The 24,204-nt window shown below is 36.2% G+C and overlaps 1 protein-coding gene across 1 annotated transcript; it reads right to left on the reverse strand.

Annotated features, from left to right (window-relative positions):
- Positions 1-22,416: 22,416 nt before the first annotated feature.
- On the reverse strand, positions 22,417-23,950 carry LOC147623258 (acid phosphatase 1-like). The gene is made up of 3 exons (XM_086821356.1): positions 23,581-23,950; positions 23,193-23,402; positions 22,417-22,785 (listed from the first exon to the last, which is right to left on the reverse strand). Exons 1-3 carry the CDS (start codon positions 23,946-23,948, stop codon positions 22,608-22,610), a joined length of 756 nt encoding a protein of 251 aa, XP_086677482.1. The 5' UTR covers positions 23,949-23,950; the 3' UTR covers positions 22,417-22,607.
- Between the last annotated feature and the right edge of the window lie 254 nt (positions 23,951-24,204).

Below are 24,204 nucleotides of genomic sequence, written 5' to 3' on the forward strand. Positions count from 1 at the left end.
TATGGTAAAAGTAACACTTTTATGTTAAAATAATAATATTTTATGCATAGCTCTATGCATGAAAATCAATAATGCATAATATAAAACAATTAATCTAGGATGATAATTCCTAGAATATGGTAGGAAGTCCTCTTTTTATGCTTTGGATGAAATTATTTTATGCATAATTTTTATAAAAATTTTGCCATAGCTCCGCTGCTATGACTGATAAATCTCAATTTTTCTAAGGGATAAAGCTTATTATTAAGAAAATAAATAAAATGATCTCTAATTGGATCATTAATCCATAATGGATTGAATCATCAATATACATAAACTAAAAGCATAGAAAAAAGCCATTAATTTGGCCTCAAGCATAGCTTAATCTTGGGTTAAGGAAAAGCTTTATGAAAAGCTTGATTTGGATTGAGAATGGGTCATGAGTATGACCATTTCTTGAGTGAGATAGAGAATTTACATAAAAACCATTAGAATTTAAACATAAATGAAAATTAACTTCAATAGCATTTATTAAATTATGTAACTCTTCACTACTATTCACCAATTAACTTCAATAGCATTTAGAAAACCATACCAATTACGCTTCTCAAGCTTGAGAGGGGTTGAGAAGAGAGAAACATTGAGAAATTATAGAAAAGATCAATATTCACTAATTACCTTACAAATTGCTTGATTCTTTGTTCACGGTAGAGGCCCCCAACCAATCAATTGGTTAAGTATGTTGATGGAGCCACTAATGGGGATTGAAGAAAGAGGGAAGCTCCAAAAACTAGTGAATTATTAAATGAATTCACAGTTCTTGGCTTAGGTGGAGTAGAGTAACGATGCATAAACACTATCTATTTTTTAACAAGGGGGAGGCTTCTATTTATAGGAAAAAATGAGCTCCTAACCAAACAAACTGATTCTAGAATTTTCTAAATCAGTTTGGTCAATATTTGACCATTTTTAGGTCAGTTAAGCTAACTTTTTGGAACTAGACTTGAATGAGGAGAGAGGAGAGATGAAATATCTCAATTTTTATGAGTTTAAAACTCATTCAAGCATGTGAAATATGCACCTCCTTTAAAGAACTCCCCTTCCTTACATATGTGTCATAATGGAATCATTTTAATATTGCTCATAGTTTTTTTACTAATAAACCTTGTACATTTTCAACTCTTCATCTTATGTGAAATATGCACCTCCTTTAAAGAATTCCCCTTCCTTACATATGTGTCATAATGGAATCATTTTAATATTGCTCATAGTTTTTTACTAATAAACCTTGTACATTTTCAACTCTTCATCTTATGTGAAATATGCACCTCCTTTTAAAGAACTCCCCTTCCTTACATATGTGTCATAATGGAATCATTTTAATATTGCTCATAGTTTTTTACTAATAAACCTTGTACATTTTCAACTCTTCATCTTATGTGAGCATTTACTCATTTTTGGATACCCAAAATATCTCATATTTTTAATATTGCTCATATTTTTTTACTAATAAACCTTGTACATTTTCAACTCTTCATCTTATGTGAGCATTTACTCATTTTTGGGTATCTTCTTTTACAAAATGGATTTATCTCCTCCCTACACATGGATTGATGCTATTGGCCCATAGGAACCTTAATTGGACCATAATCCAAAAATTTCTAAAAATCTAGACCCTTAGGCTAAGGTCTTTATACCCATTTCCAATTAATTCCAATTGCACATTGGAAAGTTTTTTTTGAATTTCTGTTTCAGGGGAACTTATTTTAATAAGATGAGTTATTTTTCTATCCAAAAATATTCATAATCTGAATATTCTCTCTCTAGAATATTTTCTCTCTCTAGGTTAAAACAGTTAGAAACAAGGTCTTTATATTTCTGAAGAGGGATTGATTACAGGGGAAGATACTGGACATCAAAAGAGGGTTGGGGGAGGAATCTTACATTCTACCCCACTTAAAAAATGCGAGATGTCCTCATCTCGCAAACTGGGATAATTTCGCAAGATGCACGAATATGAGACTTAGAGAAAAATTTTAATCAAGGTTAACCACCAAGAAAAGTCTTAAAGAGAGCAAGATTCAAAATAAGAACAAGATTTAAACTTTATTCATTATCGGAACTTATACAGTAAGGATAGAAGAACTCTTTACACTTCCATAAGCCCGTCCATCATATGATCACAAAAGCAGCACTCACAAGCTGCGCAAGTATAGGGTAACTCATCTATGGGAATGATACTGCTGGTTATTGCCGCACCTATCTCAGTGGTATGAGGTGATCTAACAAAAGGACCTCTGAGAGGTAAGCCAAAAACGGGGTAAAGGCATATCTTCTCATGAGGAAGAAAACACGCCAGTAAGAAGACCCGCTCAGAAAACCCAAGATGTCTTGATCTCATGACGCAGTAGTATTGGGAACCCAAACCCAAAGCTTCAATAACCATGGCCAAGCGGACATTGTTACGAAAGTGCTGCTGACCCCAGGGTGTTACCCTAGTTATGTTTTGATAGGTCCGCCATTTGGTCTGAGCTACAGAAGTTCCCAAGTGAGGGAAAAGTGAGCGCTCATACTGTTCTATAAAATCCTTCTTCACAGACTCGCTTGCGTCTTGAAGGTGAGAAATCATCATGGATAAAACTAATTCTTGTTGCCAAGCCATGAAGAAGGAGATTAAAAAGAAGGAGATTGATGGGAGTAAGATTACTGTGAGCGATAAGTAAAGTTACGACTTATATAAAGGAAGGAGCTAGCGTAACCTAGAAGCCAACGGTATCTTGCCACTTAAGTTTTACCGTCTTTCCATGATTTGGGTTTGGCACATATTTCTATGAAATACATTAAGAACTTTGAGATGAGGAGATAAAAGAAGCTCGTAAGCTAAGTCACCTACTCACAATATCTGGGGGATAACTTCTTATACTCCCCAAGAGATAAAGAACTTCTTTTTGGGCCGTACTCGAATGAAAACCAAAACCGTGGTATCCAAAACACCGATTTTCACTTGTGAACTCATTGTTCTGAATCCTTAAAACAGGTAGGACTCCTGAGAAGTATTCTAGGAAAAGGATCTTCTTTTTTTTTTCTTTTTTTTTTTTTTTAACAGAATCTTTCTTTTATTTTAGAGAGGGAATAATTATAAGATCAAAAGGGAGATTCTTACTCCTATATACCTCGAAGGTTGGGGAGGAATCTTACATTCTACCCCACTTAAAAAAGTGCGAGATGTCCTCATCTGGCAAGATAGAGGATAACTCTTTTTCTTAAGATCCAATTTTATTCTGGGGTTCCTTATATTCTGGTCAACCCAACAGAATACTGGAATAAATATCCCTTAGAACTCATCAACAATTCATTCAGATCATATCATTCATATCTTTAACATAATGGTCCATTAGACCGAAAAATTTTCTTCTGAACATTCCTCCACGGGAATTTTAGTCAAGTAAGTTCTAAAATTCCTCCACGGGAATTTTAGTCAAGTAAGTTCTCAATTTGTCATCCCTTAACTTGATCTAACGGTCAAGTATTAATAGTAGCAATCTGACAGCACAATCCACTAATCTCATAGTGATTTGCTGAAATCATTATCATCATTCCAGTTATGAATATCATCACAGGGACTCGTCCCATTCATCCTCATTGAGGTTTCGCTCAGCTTATTACATTTCAACCAAATTTCAAGGATCATCATTTTTCAATCAGAATCCAATTCAATTCATCAATTCTCAAATAGAATTAAAAATCATATCAACCACATTCGAAATCATCCTCTGGATAGCATTAACGCTTATAATTTCAAGTCTTAGATTTACTCGTATATACTGTCAGTAAAGAGCTGCAGTATACTCTCGGTATATACGAGTAGTCACGGCCCTTGGAATTATAAGGTAAATACCATCATGTCTAGGCCTCAAGCAAGTCAGGGATTCTATATAATTGTGGTACTTCCATCTGAAGACCCAATTACCAAATTACAAATTTTAGTTTGAATATCAAATTGTATGACTTATATCACACAATTACAACCTTTTTGTGTTTCTTGATAAATTTTTGACATATTTGTCTTCTCAGTTGATCTTTATTAACCAAATGCTCTGATACCAACTGTGAGATCCCTGTCCCCACCATGCGACGGATTCGGGGTACTAGCAACGGAATTAGCACTTCATGCGCGGGGCAGGGATCCACACTCGGGGCCTCGCCCACGGATATCCGGACAAGAGACTAATCCGTCGGTTTGTCCAAAACCGAAACCGGAAAAACTTCCTTTACCCGGAAAGCATGGGCGATTCCACCAGGATAACTCTTTACTCTATCGTAGTCAAGATCATTACGGATCAACTGATCTGACTGCACCTTTAACGGTACTTGGTCAATTCAAGGAAGAATCTTGCACTTGGATCATTGGGATCAACGCTTTTTTCCCCATCAAGAGGCACAGCCGTTGATTCCTATCCATAGAACAATTTCTATCCGGGATTTACTTCATCTATCGTAATAATAGAAATTAAATCTCGATTTACGGATCCATCAGTCCAGCCTAACCCCATCCGATCCCACGGGTTAGCCAACCGCCCAACCACTGTAGTGATGGGATCCAATTTGGAATTTGGTTAGGTTTTGTCCCGGGTACCAAGGGAAAGAGTTCCGAGGCCCCCTAGCCGGAAGTTCATGCAAACATAAAACTAGCCACACCACTTACACACCCAATATGAAATTGCCTTTTTCTTAGCATCAGCTAACTTTAAAACAAGCCTTTAATGAAACCATAGTACCACTGATCACAATCTTCCAATTTATCCGGTTGATTCATAATTTCCCATCAATCCTTCATCAGAGTATCTATGGCATCATTGGCAACTAGAACGCTCACCACCTGTCCACACAGGGGCCTTTTCAATAGTTCCTAGCCCATAATACTCGGCAAGATAATCACTTATAAAAATCAAGATGGACTCTCGTTGAAGATCAGCAAGATCAACCAACAGATCAGCAAGATCAACCAACAGATCCATATAAAGAGCCATGGACTCATCCATTGAAGATGGACTCTCGTTGAAGATGGACTCTCGTTGAAGATCAGCAAGATCAACCAACAGATCCATATAAAGAGCCATGGACTCATCCATTGAAGACCAGCAAGGTCAGCAACCAGATCCATGCTCGGTTTCACAAAACAACTCTTACTCCTTGTTCCAATATCTTCCTCGACGCACGTGTGGGTATCCTAGGCGACCCAGAGCCCGAGCACCGTATGGTCAGCACCCTCTAGGATCCTTTGCAGGTGACCTAGCGCTTCACTCATAGGCCGCTTCCTTGGTCCCTCATCCACCGTACCGGAAGCTCACCATTTTAATCGAACCGAGGCTGGTCAAGACCTCGGTCGACCTTGCTACGCGAGATGTCCTCCATTGACTCTCCGTCTCAGCAGTTGCAACTTTATCAGTTAGGTCTCCACGACCTTAATCACAAGACGGTCAAAATGCTTTCCCAGCATTCTTGACATAAAACAGCCATTTACAAACAGCATTTACAAACAGTTTACAAATACAATTTCTATATTAACTCTCATTTTTTCACATTTCCCTCATTAATCCACATTACTTATTCCACATTCCATTTATATGTGTACTCATCCAATCACATCATTTTCCATCTCTTCACTTCAAATTCCTTCACATCACATATCATATATTCACATCCATATCCACATCCATACATCCACATCCACATCCACATTCACATCCAGACATCCACATCCACATCCACATCCACATCCACATCCACATTCACATCCATACATCCATATCCACATCCATACATCCACATCCACATCCACATCTACATTCATACATCCATACCTCCTTATCCACATCCATACATCCACATCCACATCCACATCCACATTCACATCCATACATCCACATCTACATGCTTACCTCCATTTTCACATCCTCATTTATACATCCACATTCATACATACACATCCATACATCCACATCCACATGCATACATCTACTATCACTTCCTCATTCATACATCCACATCCACATACATACATACATCCACATCCACATTCCCATTCACATCTATACATCCACATCTACATCCACATACATACATACATCCACATCCATATTCCACATTCACATCTATACAGCCACATCTACATCCACATTCACATCTACATCCACATTCACATCTATACATCCACATCTACATCCACATTCACATACATCCACATCCACCTTCCCATTCACATCTATACATCCACATCTACATCCACATACATACATACATCCACATCCACATTCCACATTCACATCTATACAGCCACATCTACATCCACATTCACATTCATACATATACATCTACATGTATACATCCACATCACATTCATACAACCATATTACATCCATTCTCGTCCTAACACATCCCATATGCATCTTAACACATCCTAACTCATCTTAACACATTCTATCACATCTCATACACATCTTATCACATCCTATCACTTTCCATACGTATCTTATCAAATCTTATCACATCTCATACACATCTTATCACATCTTTTTACATCTCATACACCTCTTATCACATCCTATCACTTTCCATACGCATCTTATCAAATCTTATCACATCTCATACACCTCTTATCACATCTTATCACATTTCATATCTTTTTTTTAGAAAGAGAATTCTTATATTTCATATAAGATTTCTCTGCACATTTATTTATGTATAAATTCCATTTAAGGAGACTAACACTTTCGAAATTAAAATCAATCTTTTATGCATCTTCTTATGCATAAATTCAATTTGGTAGGAAATTACACTTTTAGAATAAAAGAATTTCTCTTATGCATCTAAGTTATGCATAAAATCCATTTATGAGGAAAATCGCACTTTTAGTATAAAAAGAATATCTTTTATGCATACCTATATGCATGAAATCCAATATGATAAAAGTAACACTCTTACAATAAAATAATCAACTTTTATGCATACCTCTATGCATGAAATTCAATTATGATAAAAGTCACACTTTTATAATAAAATAATCAACTTTTATGCATACCTCTATGCACGAAATCCAATATGATAAAAGTAACACTTTTGATATAAAAAATTTTCCTTTATGCATACTTCTATGCATGAAAATTAAAAATGATAAAAGTAACACTTTTGATATAAAAATTTTCCTTTATGCATACTTCTACGCATGAAAATTAAAAATGATAAAAGTAACACTTTTGATATAAAAATTTTCCTTTATGCATACTTCTATGCATGAAAATTAAAAATGATAAAAGTAACACTTTTAATATAAAAAAATTATCCTTTATGCATACTTCTATGCATGAAAATTAAAATTTGATAAAAGTAACACTTTTATGTTAAAATAATAATCTTTTATGCATACCTCTATGCATGAAATCCAAATATGATAAAAGTAACACTTTTATGTTAAAATAATAATATTTTATGCATAGCTCTATGCATGAAAATCAATAATGCATAATATAAAACAATTAATCTAGGATGATAATTCCTAGAATATGGTAGGAAGTCCTCTTTTTATGCTTTGGATGAAATTATTTTATGCATAATTTTTATAAAAATTTTGCCATAGCTCCGCTGCTATGACTGATAAATCTCAATTTTTCTAAGGGATAAAGCTTATCATTAACAAAATAAATAAAATGATCTCTAATTGGATCATTAATCCATAATGGATTGAATCATCAATATACATAAACTAAAAGCATAGAAAAAAGCCATTAATTTGGCCTCAAGCATAGCTTAATCTTGGGTTAAGGAAAAGCTTTATGAAAAGCTTGATTTGGATTGAGAATGGGTCATGAGTATGACCATTTCTTGAGTGAGATAGAGAATTTACATAAAAACCATTAGAATTTAAACATAAATGAAAATTAACTTCAATAGCATTTATTAAATTATGTAACTCTTCACTACTATTCACCAATTAACTTCAATAGCATTTAAAAAACCATACCAATTATGCTTCTCAAGCTTGAGAGGGGTTGAGAAGAGAGAAACATTGAGAAATTATAGAAAAGATCAATATTCACTAATTACCTTACAAATTGCTTGATTCTTTGTTCGCGGTAGAGGCCCCCAACCAATCAATTGGTTAAGTATGTTGATGGAGCCACTAATGGGGATTGAAGAAAGAGGGAAGCTCCAAAAACTAGTGAATTATTAAATGAATTCACAGTTCTTGGCTTAGGTGGAGTATTGTAACGATGCATAAACACTATCTATTTTTTAACAAGGGGGAGGCTTCTATTTATAGGAAAAATTGAGCTCCTAACCAAACAAACTGATTCTAGAATTTTCTAAATCAGTTTGGTCAATATTTGACCATTTTTAGGTCAGTTAAGCTAACTTTTTGGAACTAGACTTGAATGAGGAGAGAGGAGAGATGAAATATCTCAATTTTTATGAGTTTAAAACTCATTCAAGCATGTGAAATATGCACCTCCTTTAAAGAACTCCCCTTCCTTACATATGTGTCATAATGGAATCATTTTAATATTGCTCATAGTTTTTTTACTAATAAACCTTGTACATTTTCAACTCTTCATCTTATGTGAAATATGCACCTCCTTTAAAGAATTCCCCTTCCTTACATATGCACCTCCTTTAAAGAATTCCCCTTCCTTACATATGTGTCATAATGGAATCATTTTAATATTGCTCATAGTTTTTTACTAATAAACCTTGTACATTTTTAACTCTTCATCTTATGTGAAATATGCACCTCCTTTAAAGAACTCCCCTTCCTTACATATGTGTCATAATGGAATCATTTTAATATTGCTCATAGTTTTTTACTAATAAACCTTGTACATTTTCAACTCTTCATCTTATGTGAGCATTTACTCATTTTTGGATACCCAAAATATCTCATATTTTTAATATTGCTCATATTTTTTTACTAATAAACCTTGTACATTTTCAACTCTTCATCTTATGTGAGCATTTACTCATTTTTGGGTATCTTCTTTTACAAAATGGATTTATCTCCTCCCTACACATGGATTGATGCTATTGGCCCATAGGAACCTTAATTGGACCATAATCCAAAAATTTCTAAAAATCTAGACCCTTAGGCTAAGGTCCTTTATACCCATTTCCAATTAATTCCAATTGGAAAGTTCTTTTTGAATTTCTGTTTCAGGGGAACTTATTTTAATAAGATGAGTTATTTTTCTATCCAAAAATATTCATAATCTGAATATTCTCTCTCTAGAATATTTTCTCTCTCTAGGTTAAAACAGTTAGAAACAAGGTCTTTATATTTCTGAAGAGGGATTGATTACAGGGGAAGATACTGGACATCAAAAGAGGGTTGGGGGAGGAATCTTACACTTGCACTTGGTCCATGGAATCACCTCTTTGCCGCGCTGATCTCCTCCCACAGAACAAGGTCTTCTCAGGATTTAATTGGTCACAAAGTTTTTGTGTTTAGGAACTAGAATTGGTTACGAAGTTTTTGCTTGATTCAGATTGAGAGATGGACAAGTAGGTTTACTGTCCATCCCTCTCGTAGTCTAACCAATTTCATTTGGTTTAGTTCTAACAAGGATTTCCTTCAGATAAACATCAAGTTTTGGGTAAATATCAATTTAGTGTTTTTTTCAATTAAAATATCCAAAGATATTCCTTATGCTATATAATTTCTCGACCTTAATTCATTAGGTAGAATTATGGTGGAAATTCATTAGGTAGAATTATGGTGGAAATTCATCTTTTGACACTAAGATTTAATTCAAATCCATCTTTTCTTAAATATCATAAAAATCCTTCTTTTAACTAAATACTAATACCTTTTTTTGAATAAAATAAAATCCCTCTTTTTCTCATTTAATGAGTGCAATCCAATTATCATGGGAATTTCTCTTTTACCATAAATTAAATCTATCTAAAATTCTTCTTAAAAATTACATAAAAATATCCATTAATTTCATTAAGCTAGAAATTTCACTTTTCTCAATCAAATGATTGAATTCCAAATATGGTAAGAATTCTTCTTTCATCATTTAAATTTATCTATGTAAAAAGATAAATTTAACTAAATTTTCTCTAAAAAATTAAATAAAAATCTCCATTAATTCCTTTACACTAGAAATTCCACTTTTCTCATTTAAATGGTTGAATTCCAATTATGGTGGGAATTCCTCTTTCATCATTTAAATTTATCTATGCAAAAAGATAAATTTAACTAAATTTTCTCTTAAAAATTAAATAAAAATCTCCATTAATTTCTTCACACTAGAAATTCCACTGTTCTCATTTAAATGGTTGAATTCCAATTATGGTGGGAATTCCTCTTTCAAAATTTAAATTTTTCTATGCATAAAAATAAATTTAACTAAAATTCTTCTTTAATTTTGAAATAAAATATCCATTATTTTAGTATTCCAAAATTTTCTCTTTCCTCATTGGAATACATGGAATTCTATTGTTATAGGAATTTCTCTTTTATCATAAAAATGAATTACTAGAAAGTCTCCTTTTTCCTAATTAACTATTTATGTATAAACATAAAAATCAGTTTTTCCATGGTTATGATGAGAATTATTCAATTAACCTAGGATGATTAATCCTAGAATATGGTCGGAAGTCCTCTTTTCATACTATGTATGAAAATGATTTATGTGTTAATTTTTTAGAAATTTTTCCATAGCTCTGCTTATTACTGATAATTTTCAATAATTTTAAAAACATAACGTTTTAGTTATACTATATGATAGAATAACTATTATTTGGATCAATATCCAATTATGGACTTGATTCCTAAGTTTTTCATAAATTAAATAGCATAAAAGCATTAAAAGCCACTTCTTTGGCCTCTAATTTGACAAGCATAGAAATTACTTTTAGATTTGAGAATTGCTTCATGAGAAGCATCATTTGAATATAGAATAGGTCGTAGGAATGACCATTCTTTGGGGGAGAGAGATATATGCTTAAAAAATATTTTTAATTTAAGCATAAATGCAAACTTTATAAGATTTATCACTAAAATTCATTAGAGAGCTCCAATGGCATTGAAGAGCCATTCAATTGAATGCTTCTCAAGCTTGAGAGGGGTTAAGAAGTGAGAAACATTTAGAGTGCGCAGACTTATGGCATAGACTATGAGGAGACATTCAGCCCGATTGCAAGAACTGTGAGAGCAGTCATTGCTATGGCTGCAACGAAGGGTTGGTCTTTACTTCAAATAGATGTAAAGAATGCCTTCCTGCATGGTGATTTGCAAAAAGAAGAAGTGTACATGATGTAGCCACCAGGTTATGAGAGTGATGCACATCTAGATTTTGTGTGCAGGTTATGTAAAGCCTTGTATGACTTGAAGCAGGCACCCAGACCATGGTCAAACAAGATCGGGGAGTATCTTGTTACCATTGGATTTTAGATATCCAATGTAGATTTTTCACTATATGTGAAAAAAACAGATAGAGGAATCATGCTCTTAGTCATCTATGTGGATGACTTGATTATCACTGGTGATAGTGATGCAGACTTATATAATGTCAAGATGCTTTTGAAGGAGAAGTTTGAGATGAAGGATTTGGGTGAGCTGCGGTATTTCTTGGGTATAGAGATGGTGAGATCACCTCATGGCATTTTGCTATTGCAGAGGCAAGTATGACTTGGACATGCTGTCCAAGTATGGTATGACAGGCTGTAAGCCTATTTCAGTGCCATTGGAGCATAACACAAAGCTTTTCGCAGATAGAGATGAGCTTTTGGAGGACCCCACTACATACAGGTGCATAGTGGGTAGTTTGATCTACATGACCATTACAAAGCCAGTAGACTTGAGCTATGCTGTTGGACTTGTGAGTCAGTTTATGCAGGCCCCTAGGAAGCCACTTGGATGCGGCTAGACGGATCCTCAGGTACATAAAGTCCACAGTTGATTATGGACTTTTCTATGAGGCTGGTACAGAGATACAGTTGCATGGGTACATAGATGCTGATTGGGTTGGTAGTATTAGAGACAGGAGATCTACTAGTGGTTTTATGTTCTCATTTGGGAGTGTTGTTGTGAGTTGGGGTAGTGAGAAGCGGCCAACAATTGCCTTGTCGAGTATAGAGGCAGAGTACAGGGGTGTTGCTATGGCAGCTTGTGAGGTAGCTTGTTTTGAGAAGCTACTTGGTGACATGGGAGAGCTTGTGGATAGGGCAGTTGTCATATATTGTGACAACATGAGCAACATTGAGGTGCATTATCACTTTGTGAGAGAGAAGGTTCTAGCAGGAGATGTAGATCTAGTATATGTCAGCACAGAGGATCAGGTGGCTGACATCTTCTCACGAAGGCATTGGGCATAGAGAAGCTCCACAGGTTTAGGATTTTACTTGGAGTGCAGTGTGTGGAGTTGAGCTCAAGGGGGAGTTTTGAGATATCGAGCTCAACTAGTGCTACGACGGACATTGATGACCCGCCTGGGTGATAGCTTCCCCATCTACACCACTAGCATGGTTGGTGAGATTATGGGTGATATGCGGCCAATGGGATGATAGGCTATGTGACAGTCGTTTTGGATTACTAAAGACTGGCATAGTTATAGCACCAGCTCATTTAGTCGGGTTCACATTATGGACCGACCCTTGTATGTTGTAGTAGTTGAGTACTAACCCATATAGTGTGTACTCTTATCTTTATGTTATGTTGGTTGAGTAGAGAAGAAGAAGATAGAAGAAAATTCAGCTATCTATCTCTCTCTTGTGTCTTGCTCTCTCTTGTGTGTGTGTGTGTTTGCTTGCTAGGGTTTAAAACTCTCCCTCTCCCCCACATTCTCTTTAACACACACACACACACACACACAAAATCAAACCCCAAACACACACACACACTCTCTCTCTCTCTCTCTTACACACGCTCTATACTTTACAACGAACCAATTTAAAAAAAAACTTTGGCCTAGCCTTTCAAAAATTGGCTTTATTCTACAATTGAGCATTTGAATTGAAAGCTATTTTATGAATTATTGAACTTTTTTTTTGAAATATACGTAGACAGGGGCCACTGAGCGAGCAATCAATGGAGGCTCCTATTGCATGCTCTCCACACCTCACACCCTTTAACCTTGGCCCAAGGCTCTAAAGAAGAAGGAAAAAAAGATAGAGCCTAATTACATGGGCCCAGTATTATCTTCATTTTAGTGTAATTCTATTATCCCTCTATTTTGCCTCTACTTTTGGAAGCTTTGGAGCTTCACAATTCTCCATCCTCTCTTGGAGATTATCCTCCCCAACTTGGTGGCCAAATCTTGCTTTGTGGGCTTCACTTCTTTCTTTAAAGAATCAAGTCAAAATCAAAGGTAAGCCTTAATCCCAAGGTTTTTGACTTGATTCTTTCTTTAAAGAATCAAGTCAAAATCAAAGGTAAGCCTTAATCCCAAGGTTTTTCTATCTTTCTCAATGGTTATCTCCTTCCCAACCCCTCTAATGCTTGGGAAGCTTTCAATAAAATGGTTTTTTTTTAAATCAAGCTTCTTAATGATTCATAATGTTTAAATGGTTTAATACTAATCTTTATGCTTAATTATAGTGTTTTTATTAGTAAATCTCTCTTTTTGGAAAGATTAATCATCTTTATGGTTAGATCCTTATTTAGAAGGATGGTTCTTAATGATAAACTCATTATCTTAAACAAAACTCTAGGCTTGACAAATGGATATGAGAAATGGATATTTAAGAATAATCAAGAGATTTAATCATAATTATGCTTATAATTATAATTATGCTATGTATGCATAATAAAATTTTAGTTTAAAAGAGGAGTTCCTATTACATTTCATAATGAAATTTTAGTTTAAAAGAGTTCTTATTACATTTCATAATTATGGGTCGGCGACTCCAGTGCATAGAGAAGCCTGGAGGTCTCTGAGTACCTGGGACATTCGATGCAGAGGGCAGCGATTGCAAGACTGCTACGCATGGAGAAGGCAACGGTTGCACGAGTGCTACTATGCAAGGACCCTCCATGCAACTAAAAAACACGACACGTGGCACATGGAGGATTCCCCGTTATATATAATAATATATACATTGGGTCGGCGACTCCAATGCATGGAGAAGCCTGGAGGTCTCTGAGTACCTGGGACATTCGATGCAGAGGGCGGCAATTGCAGGACTGCTACGCTTGGAGAAGGCAACGGTTGCAAGAGTGCTATATATATATATATTGATTTCAAAAAAAAAGCTTGCCTCTGTAACTCCTAGTGACTAGTCTCCTTCCTCTAATACTGTCGTAAATCTACGTTCATTATTTCAATCATATTGGCAGATAGCTAAGACAAAAACCCATCAAAAAATCTTGAATGCAAATGGCGTAAGATCCTATGATGGAATCGGTGCTTGAAAAAAAAAACCGTGTACACTGCACAACAGGTGTAATTACAAGTTCAAAATTTAGAAAATACCCCCAAATTTTGAGTGTGAAGGTTTGTTTTTTTAAAGAGGTGCTAGTAATAGAACCTATTAATTTTGTAAAAATTGAGACCTTGAAGCTCTGTCAGATGGAGGGTTTTCCACCTGTAAATGAAAAAGTTTTTTTGTGTATGATGCCATTACACCATGTGATGTTATAAAAAGGCACGTCGCATAGCAATGTGAGAAATAGTAGCTAAAGGATACCAATAATAACTAGTCAAGAAACACGAGGTATAGCCTTTGAATGGGACCAGTGTTAGGAAAAAACCATCTTTTAGTGTAATTTTCACGGTTGAAATTGACAAAAACCAGTTATAATTTTACCTAGCCTTGAATTTAAAGGTTTGAATCTTTGAAGTTTTAGTTATAAAAAAAAGTTTGTTTCTGACCTTGAATGGGACTCAGGAGGCGACAAGAAGGTTGATAATTGAGAGTGTGGATCCCCCGCACGGGCGGGGATCCACACTTGGGGCCTCGCCCGCGGATGTCTGAACGAGAGGCTAGCCTGGGCGGTTCCTCCGAAACCCGAGCCCAGAAAAAACTCCCCTCACCCGGAAGGCACGGGCGATTCCTCCATGGGAAAATATTTATACGGGGAAATTACTCTAACGAGTCAAAGTCTTAACTAGTTAAACTGATCTGACCGAACCTTAAGTCACATGGTCAGATCAAGAAGAGACTTGCACTTGGTCCATGGAATCACCGCTTGTTGCCGCTGATCTCCTCCCACAGAACAAGGTCTTCTCGGGATTTAATTGGTCACGAAGTTTTTGTGTTTAGGAACAAGAATTGGTTTACGAAGTTTTTGCTTGATTCAGATCGAGAGATGGACAAGTAGTTTTACTGTCTACCCCTCTCGTAGTCTAACCAAATTCATTCGGTTTAGTTCTAACAAGGATTCCCTTCAAATAAACATCTAGTTTTGGGTAAATATTAATTTAGTGATTTTTCCAATTAAAATATCCAAAGATATTCCTTATGCTATATAATTTCTCGACCTTAATTCATTAGGTAGAATTATGGTGGAAATTCATCTTTTGACACTAAGATTTAATTCAAATCCATTTTTTCTTAAATATCATAAAAATTCTTCTTTTAACTAAATACCAATACCTTTTTTTTGAATAAGCTAAAAAATCCCTCTTTTTCTCATTTAATGAGTTCTCTTTTACCATAAATTAAATCTATCTAAAATTCTTCTTAAAAATTACATAAAAATATGCATTAATTCCATTAAGCTAGAAATTCCACTTTTCTCATTCAAATGATTGAATTCCAAATACGGTAAGAATTCCTCTTTCATCATTTAAATTTATCTATGTAAAAAGATAAATTTAACTAAATTTTCTCTTAGAAATTAAATGAAAATCTCCATTAATTCCTTTACACTAGAAATTCCACTTTTCTCATTTAAATAGTTGAATTCCAATTATGGTGGGAATTCCTCTTTCATCATTTAAATTTATCTATGTAAAAAGATAAATTTAACTAAATTTTCTCTTAAAAATTAAATAAAAATCTCCATTATTTTCTTTACACTAGAAATTCCACTTTTCTCATTTAAATGGTTGAATTCAAATTATGTTGGGAATTTCTCTTTCAACATTTAAATTTATCTATACATAAAAATAAATTTAACTAAAATTCTTCTTTAATTTTTAAATAAAATATCCATTATTTGAGTATTCCAAATTTTTCTCTTTCCTCATTGGGAATACATGGAATTCTATTGTCATGGGAATTTCTCTTTTATCATAAAAATAAATTACTAGAAATTCTTCTTTTTTCTAATTAACTATTTATGTATAAACATAAAAATCGAATTTTCCATGGTTATGATGACAATTATTCAATTAACCTAGGATGGTTAATCCTAGAATATGGTAGGAAGTCCTCTTTTCATACTATGTATGAAAATGATTTATGTGTTAATTTTTTAGAAATTTTGCCATAGCTCCACTACTATTATTACTGATAATTTTTAATAATTTTGAAAACATAACGTTTTAGTAATACTATATGATAGAATAACTATTATTTGGATTAATATCCAATTATGGACTTGATTCCTAAGTTTTTCATAAATTAAAATAGCATAAAAGCATTAAAAAGCCACTTCTTTGGTCTCTAACTTGACAAGCATAGAAATTAATTTTAGATTTGAGAATTGCTACATGAGAAGCATCATTTGAATATAGAATAGGTCGTAGAAATGACCATTCTTTGGGGGGGAGAGAGATATGCTTAAAAAACATTTTAATTTATAAGATATGCATAAAAAACATTTTAATTTAAGCATAAATGGAAACTTTATAAGATTTATCACTAAAGTTCATTATAGAGTTTTAATTACATGAAAGAGCCATTCAATTGAATGCTTCTCAAGCTTGAGAGGGGTTAAGAAGTGAGAAACATTTAGAGATTAAGAAAAAAGACCATAAATCACCCTTTACCTCTTAATTTGCTTGACTCTTTAGTCTATGGAGAGGCCCCCAACCAATAAATTGGTTTATTATGTTGATGAAGACTCCAAGGAAGGTTGAAGAGAGAGAGAAGCCCCAATCTCTTCAATTTGTAGCGGATTTTTAGAGAATAATAGAAAATATACTTATTTTAGAGTAATACCGATATAGTTTATTTCACAGATGAGAATACAAAAGAATGAGGGTCTATTTATAGGTGAGGGAGGCCACTAACTGAGTTCTAGAATTTTCGAGCTTCAGATTTGGTTGAATTTGGACAAGATTTGGACCAGTTTGGCTCCCTTTTTGATTTGGTTTTATCCAGGAGAGAGGAGAGATAAAAATATCCTATTATTTTTTAGTTTAAAACTTCTCCACACATGTGAATTAGGCACCTCCTTGAAGGCTCCCCCTTTCCTTACCAAGGTGTCAAAAATGAATAATTACTCTAAAATATCTCATTTTTTAGTAATATTTCATAATTTTTAACTAATAAATCTTATACTCTTGTCAACTCTTCATCTTATGTGGGCATTTACTCATTTTTGGATATTTCATTTTATTCATTGGATTTATCTCATCCAAACACTTGGATTAATCTTATTGGTCCATAGGAACCTTAATTGGACCATAATCCAAAATTTTCAGAAAATCTTAACCCTTAGGCTAAGGTCTTCTAAATCGTTTTTAATTAATTTCAATTGCACCTTGGAAAATTTTTTTTGATTTTCTATTTTAGGGAAACATATTTGTGATATTTGTAGAAGTTATATATCTAAAAATATCTCAATATTGATTTACCACTCTCTAGAAATTTTTATCTCACTAGGCAAAACAAGAAAAAATAATATTTTCTTGTATTCAGAAACAGGGAATGATTACAAGGGATTGAAGTGAAGGCTTATTCATTATTCAGGCGCGCTGAGGAGAAATCTTACACAGTAGAAGCAATTGTTGTGTACATTATGAATAGGACACTCACTGCAGCTATTCATGGTATGACTCCTGAACATAAGTTTATAGACATAAGACCGGATGTGTCTTCATTGGTTATGCTATGGAGCAAAAAGGTTATAGATGCTATAACCTTACCACTCTTGAGATGTGAGTAAGCAGAGATGTTGTCTTTGATGAGATGAGCAGCTGGTATGCACCAGTACTACTGAAGGCAACAGAAGATGCAGATGTAAGAAGTGCTGATGTTGCACTACATGTAGAGCATCAATCACATGTGCTAAGTGGACCTGGGGAGTCCTTTAGCAAATGTTAGCCCATGGTCAGGCAGGGCTGAGGAATGATGCAGGTATACATGTATCACGAAAAGGGAAGGAAAAGGTAAATCAACCTTTTGTGCTTGATCTGTCAGCAGGTCACTCATATGTGGATGGTGACTCTAGTGGCTCTGAGCAGAGTCTTGATGAGGGGTTTGGCATTCCATCTATGGTTACTCCTAGTGTAAGGAGAACCAAGGTTGTTTTGAGGACACCTGGCAGTGATCTAGGTGTATGCAGGTCTATGAGGGTTAGATACCCTGTTGAGACAGGTTGAGATATGATGGATATATAAGCCATCATTATGCTTACATGGTAAAAGCAATATAGGAGGTTGAGCCCACTTGCTTTGAGTAGGCAATTTGAAATAAGAAATGGGAAGATACCATGGATGAGGAGATGGCAGCATTGGATGCAAATGCAACATGGGAGTTAGTGCCTTTGCCTAAGGAAAAGAAGGCATTGGATGTATAAGCACAATGCTGATGGTTCAGGCAAGATTGGTTGCCAAGGGCTGTGCACAGACTTATGGCATAGACTATGAGGAGACATTCAGCCCGGTTGCAAGAATGGCAACTGTGAGAGCAGTCATTGATATGGCTGCAGCAAAGGGTTGGTCTTTACATCAAATGCATGTAAAGAATGCCTTCTTGCATGGTGATTTGCAAAAAGAAGAAGTGTACATGATGTAGCCACCAGGTTATGAGAGTAATGCATATCTAGATTTTGTGTGCAGGTTATGTAAAGCCTTGTATGACTTGAAGCAGGCACCCAGACCATGGTCAAACAAGATCAGGGAGTATCTTGTTACCATTGGATTTTAGATATCCAATGTAGATTTTTTACTATATGTGAAAAAAACAGATAGAGGAATCATGCTCTTAGTCATCTATGTGGATGACCTGATTATCACTGGTGATAGTGATGCAAACTTATATAATGTCAGGATGCTTTTGAAGTAGAAGTTTGAGATGAAGGATTTGGGTGAGCTGAGGTATTTCTTAGGCATAGAGATGGTGAGATCACCTCATGGCATTTTGCTATTGCTGCAGAGGCAAGTATGACTTGGACATGCTGTCCAAGTATGGTATGACAGGCTGTAAGCCTATTTCAGTGCCATTGGAGCATAACACAAAGCTTTCCACAGATAGAGATGAGCTTTTGGAGGACCCCACTATATACAGGTGCATAGTGGGTAGTTTGATCTACATGACCATTACAAGGCCAGTGGCACTTGAGCTATGCTATTGGACTTGTGAGTCAGTTTATGCAGGCCCCTAGGAAGCCACTTGGATGTGGCTAGACGGATCCTCAGGTACATAAAGTCCACAGCTGATTATGGACTTTTCTATGAGGCTGGTACAGAGATACAGTTGCATGGGTACACAGATGCTGATTGGGTTGGTAGTATTGCAGACAGGAGATCTACCAGTGGTTTTATGTTCTCATTTGTTGTGAGTTGGGGCAGTGAGAAGCGGCCAACAGTTGCCTTGTCCTACAGAGGCAGAGTACAGGGGTGTTGCTATGGCAGCTTGTGAGGTAGCTTGGTTTCAAAAGCTACTTGGTGACATGGGAGAGCCTATGGATATAGGGCAGTTGTCATATATTGTGACAACATAAGCAGCACGCAGTTGGCCAGTAACCGAGTTTATCATGCTAGAACAAAGCACATTGAGGTGCATAATCACTTTGTGAGAGAGAAGGTTCTAGCAGGAGATGTAGATCTAATATATGTCAGCACAGAGGATCAGGTTGCTGACATCTTCACGAAGGCATTGGGCATAGAGAAGCTCCACAAATTTAGGAGTTTACTTGGAGTGTAGTGTGTGGAGTTGAGCTCAAGGGAGAGTTGTTAAGATATCGAGCTCAACTAGTGCTACGGCGGACATTGATGACCCACCTGGGTGATAGCTTCCGCATCTACACCACTGGCATGGTTGGTGAGATTATGGGTGATATGCGGCCAATGGGATGATAGGCTGTGTAACACTCATTTTGGATTACTAAAGATTGGCATAGTTATAGCACCAGCTCATTTAGTCGGGTTTACATTATGGACCGACCCTTGTATGTTGTAGTAGTTAAGTACTAACTCATATAGTGTGTACTCTTATCTTTATGTTATGTTGGTTGAGTAGAGAAGAAGAAGATAGATGAAAATTCAGATATCTATCTCTCTCTTGTAGGCTTGCTCTCTCTTGTGTCTTGCTCTCGTGTGTGTGTGTTTGCTTGCTAGGGTTTAAAGCTCTCCCTCTAACTTGGTGGCCAAAGCTTACTTTGTGGGCTTCACTTCTTTCTTTAAAGAATCAAGCCAAAATCAAAGGTAAGCCTTAATCCCATGGTTTTTCTATCTTTCTCAATGGTTATCTCCTTCCCAACCCCTCAATGCTTGGGAAGCTTTCAATTAAATGGTTTTTCTATCTTTCTCAATGGTTTTTTTTTAAATCAAGCTTTCTAATGATTCATAATGTTTAAATGGTTTAATACTAATGATTCATAATATTTAAATGATTTAATACTAATCTTTATGCTTAATTATAGTATTTTTATTAGTAAATCTCTCTTTTTGGAAAAATATCCTTATTAGAAGGATGGTTCTTAATGATAAACTCATTATCTTAAACAAAGCTCTAGGCTTGACAAGCTAGAGAAAAAGATTAGGTATTTTTATGATTTTAATCTAGTAAAAAATGATGATTAATTTCTTTAAGCTTGTTTATGATTAAGAAAAATCATATTAATTCATTTAAAGTTGAAAGAGGGTTATGCTAACATTTTTGGAAATGAGAAATGGATATTTAAGAATAATCAAGAGATTTAATCGTAATTATGCTTATAATTATAATTATAATTATGCTATCTATGCATAATAAAATTTTAGTTTAAAAGAGGAGTTCCTATTACATTTCATAATTATGGGTCGGCGACTCCAATGCATGGAGAAGCGTGGAGGTCTCTGAGTACCTGGGACATTCGATGCAGAGAGCGGTGATTGTTGCAGGACTGCTACGCATGGAGAAGGCAACGGTTTGCAGGAGTGCTACTACGCAGGAACCCTCCATGCAACTAAAAAACACGACACGTGGAGTCTAATATTACCTTAGTCAAGTGGTATGATTAGTTGGGTCATGTTGGACTCAAGTTTGGATGAAAACTACAGGAAGTCTAATGTTATCTTAGTCAAGTGGTATGATTAGTTCGGTCATGTTGGACTCAATTACGAGTGTTTAGGGTAACATGGGCATATTACCTTAGTCAAGTGGTATAATTAGTTGGGTCATGTTAGACTCAATTTATGTGTGTTTCACTATAGGTGACATGGGCATAGACCATCATTGGGAGCCTATATATAGACCAATAGTGTAGCTCCCTATTCATCATTCACTCATCTACCTTCACTTCTTGTACACCCTTTATTCTCTATGCATGAAATTAAAGTTGTTTCCACTAGAGAACATGGGTATTATAATCAATTTTTCATCAACAACGATTTAGTAATACTGATCCCCTCTAACTTTGTTCATTTGAAAGTTATGCATTGTTTTGCCTATGGAAGAGTTTCTATGTTCACATCATGTATTTATCACATTCTCTAACTTCTTATAGCTAGAAGCAACATGATGCCCTTGCTTATTTTGCCCTTACTTAAATAAGCAAGCACCAAGGCCATTTTGTAAGAATGTATGATCAAGTTACAACTCCACAAATAGTTTGGTTGATGGTGATGCTCATAACATTCCCCTTCTTTTGGTTGTTTTTGTAAGAATCTGTGTGATCAAGTAACAATGCAATAAATAGTTTGTTGGTGCATGCCCATAATTATCCCCCTCTTTTAGTTATTTTTGTAAGAATGCATGATTAGGTAACAGCTCCAAAAATAGCTTGTTCAAGGGTGCCTCTTTTAGCTATTTTTGGAATGTATGATTAAGTAACAAGTCCACAAATAGTTTGTTTGATTGTGCATGCTCATGATAACCCCCCTTTTCTAGTTATTTAGAAGGAATTTGTAATAAGGTTCACATTCATGTGTTGAAAAAATCCTTCATCTATAGCAAGAAATCCATTTGTAAGGTTGTCACTCCCTTCCCTCTCTCTCTCTCTCTCTCTCTCTTTCTCACACACACACACACACACACACAGAGTTAGATAGTTACAATTCTGTTAGTGGACAATAAGGTTAGTTGTCTCTACAATGTAATGTAAAGGAAGAAAGTGCATTAATTAGATTACAAGAACATAGAAAAACTCTCAATAATTTCTATTTTTGCCTTAGCCTAAGGCCTTACACACAAAGAAATACAAATGCACTCACTATAAATCGAGCGCATTGGGTTGCTTTAAACACATGATTTAACCGTGCATCAATTTTAGTGGGCTAATTATTATGGTTTGCTTGTTGGCAACAACAAGCAAACCATCAACCTATGTAGAACATGGGGTTGGGCAGCTTGAAGACACGGTTGCCAACAGAGTAGCCTGTAATGTCACTCCACTGGTCCCCAATGTTGCCCACTATGATGTAGCCTTGGTCCTCTAGGGCCTTGCGTTTCCCTGACTTGTACAACTCTGCCTTCACACCATGGTCCGCGCTTTGCCTGTTGCAAGTAATTAGCCATACCCCTGTCAACTAATTGTATACATTATTTACCGCCGTCATTAGTGATAGTAATGGCATTGATTTACCTTAGCTGCAAAAGGCTTAAAATTAGCTTATCGGAAGCAAACGAGTAAGGTTTGCTAAGAGAGAGAGGGAGGGGTCATAACCACTCCAGCCATATTTAGTAGCTTAATTTTGACAATTAATAAGGTGAATGTTCGGACCCCAAAAAAAAAAAAAGGCAATCTTGGTAAGGGGAATCTGACCTTGAGATTTAAGCCCTCCCATAGAGGTCAAGTTCAAGAGATTGTCAAGAGAAAAGAAGCTACTCTTAATAACCTCAGAAGATTAAGCTTCTCAATAAGGAGATTACCTCGGGGGTAAGCTTCTCAATAAGGGGATTACCTCAAGATTAGGCCTTTCCAGCCTTTATAGCCTGCTTTGAGGAGATTCTTAACAGTCAAATTGCGTTGGCTCTCGTCGCGCCCAGTCAAGAAGAACACAGAGTATCCGAGCTCTTTGAGCTTGTAGAAGAGCTTGAGCGATGCAGGGAGAGGGGTGGCAATGCCTTTTTCAACCCAAGCCTCAAATGAGGTGTCATTGAAGGCTTCAGCTCTGCAGGCAAAAGAGGAACAGACGGAGTTATGGGGATAATGAATGTACAGGACGTGTACATATCAACACAACATGGGGCGGTTTCATATTTATCTGAGTGGCCGCTGCCCAAGTGAGAAAGGGACAACAGGCTTGTTTTTTTTTTTTTGGCGGGTTGCTTTCAGGGGGGGAAGCGTACCCGAAACTGTGTTGGGCGTAATAGGCGACAGTGGAGAGGCTGGTGTCGTCGATATCAAAGACCCAAATGTATTTGCCACCATCGCTCGTCTTGTTGTAGGCTTCGGCGTAGGCTATGGCCTGCTGTGTGGCAGCTTCAGAGTCGTCAAGGTAGGCGGAGCCCGTCATGTAGGCCGCCACGTAGGCTTCACACTTTTCCGGCACCTCGGCCCACCCCCTCAGATTGTTCACGTCCACGTTGAAACGCCAGCTATGGCACAGCTGCTCCCTGTGAGAGCCCGCCCATGTGGCGGCAGGCAGCAGAAGCACAGAGGGCAAGACGAAGAAGAAGACGAAGAAGCAGCAGCAGGAGCATAGTGGGGATGCCATGGATGCGCATCACCAACCAACGCTCAAGCTTCTGCTTTTGTAGGCTAGCTTGCCCTTTCGTACGCGCCACACGTGTTGCGTCACCCCACGTCAGTCTCTCCGGGTCTCTTGTCTTTTTGGAGTACACACAGTGCGCACATCATTTTTGGCCGGGTCTCTTGCCTTTTTGAAGTACACACAGGGCGCGGCCTGACGTTGTTATCTGTTGCGAGTCTTGGTCCCGTTCTCTCCTCCATTCAGCAAAAATTCGAACCTT

The sequence above is a fragment of the Cibotium barometz genome, chromosome 27 (genome assembly GCF_041138505.1).
Source record: "Cibotium barometz isolate CiBa-2024 chromosome 27, ASM4113850v1, whole genome shotgun sequence".
In the NCBI taxonomy this organism is placed as follows: Eukaryota; Viridiplantae; Streptophyta; class Polypodiopsida; order Cyatheales; family Cibotiaceae; genus Cibotium; species Cibotium barometz.

What these genes read in the sequence shown, in the direction of transcription:
- LOC147623258 (XM_086821356.1), bottom strand. Translation starts at nt 23,948, where the DNA reads ATGGCATCCCCACTATGCTCCTGCTGCTGCTTCTTCGTCTTCTTCTTC. An exon ending in TACGCCCAACACAGTTTCGG is followed by an intron (nt 23,403 to 23,580) that starts GTACGCTTCCCC and finishes TTTTGCCTGCAG; the next exon opens with AGCTGAAGCCTTCAATGACA. An exon ending in TGGAAAGGCCTAATCTTGAG is followed by an intron (nt 22,786 to 23,192) that starts GTAATCCCCTTA and finishes TACTTGCAACAG; the next exon opens with GCAAAGCGCGGACCATGGTG.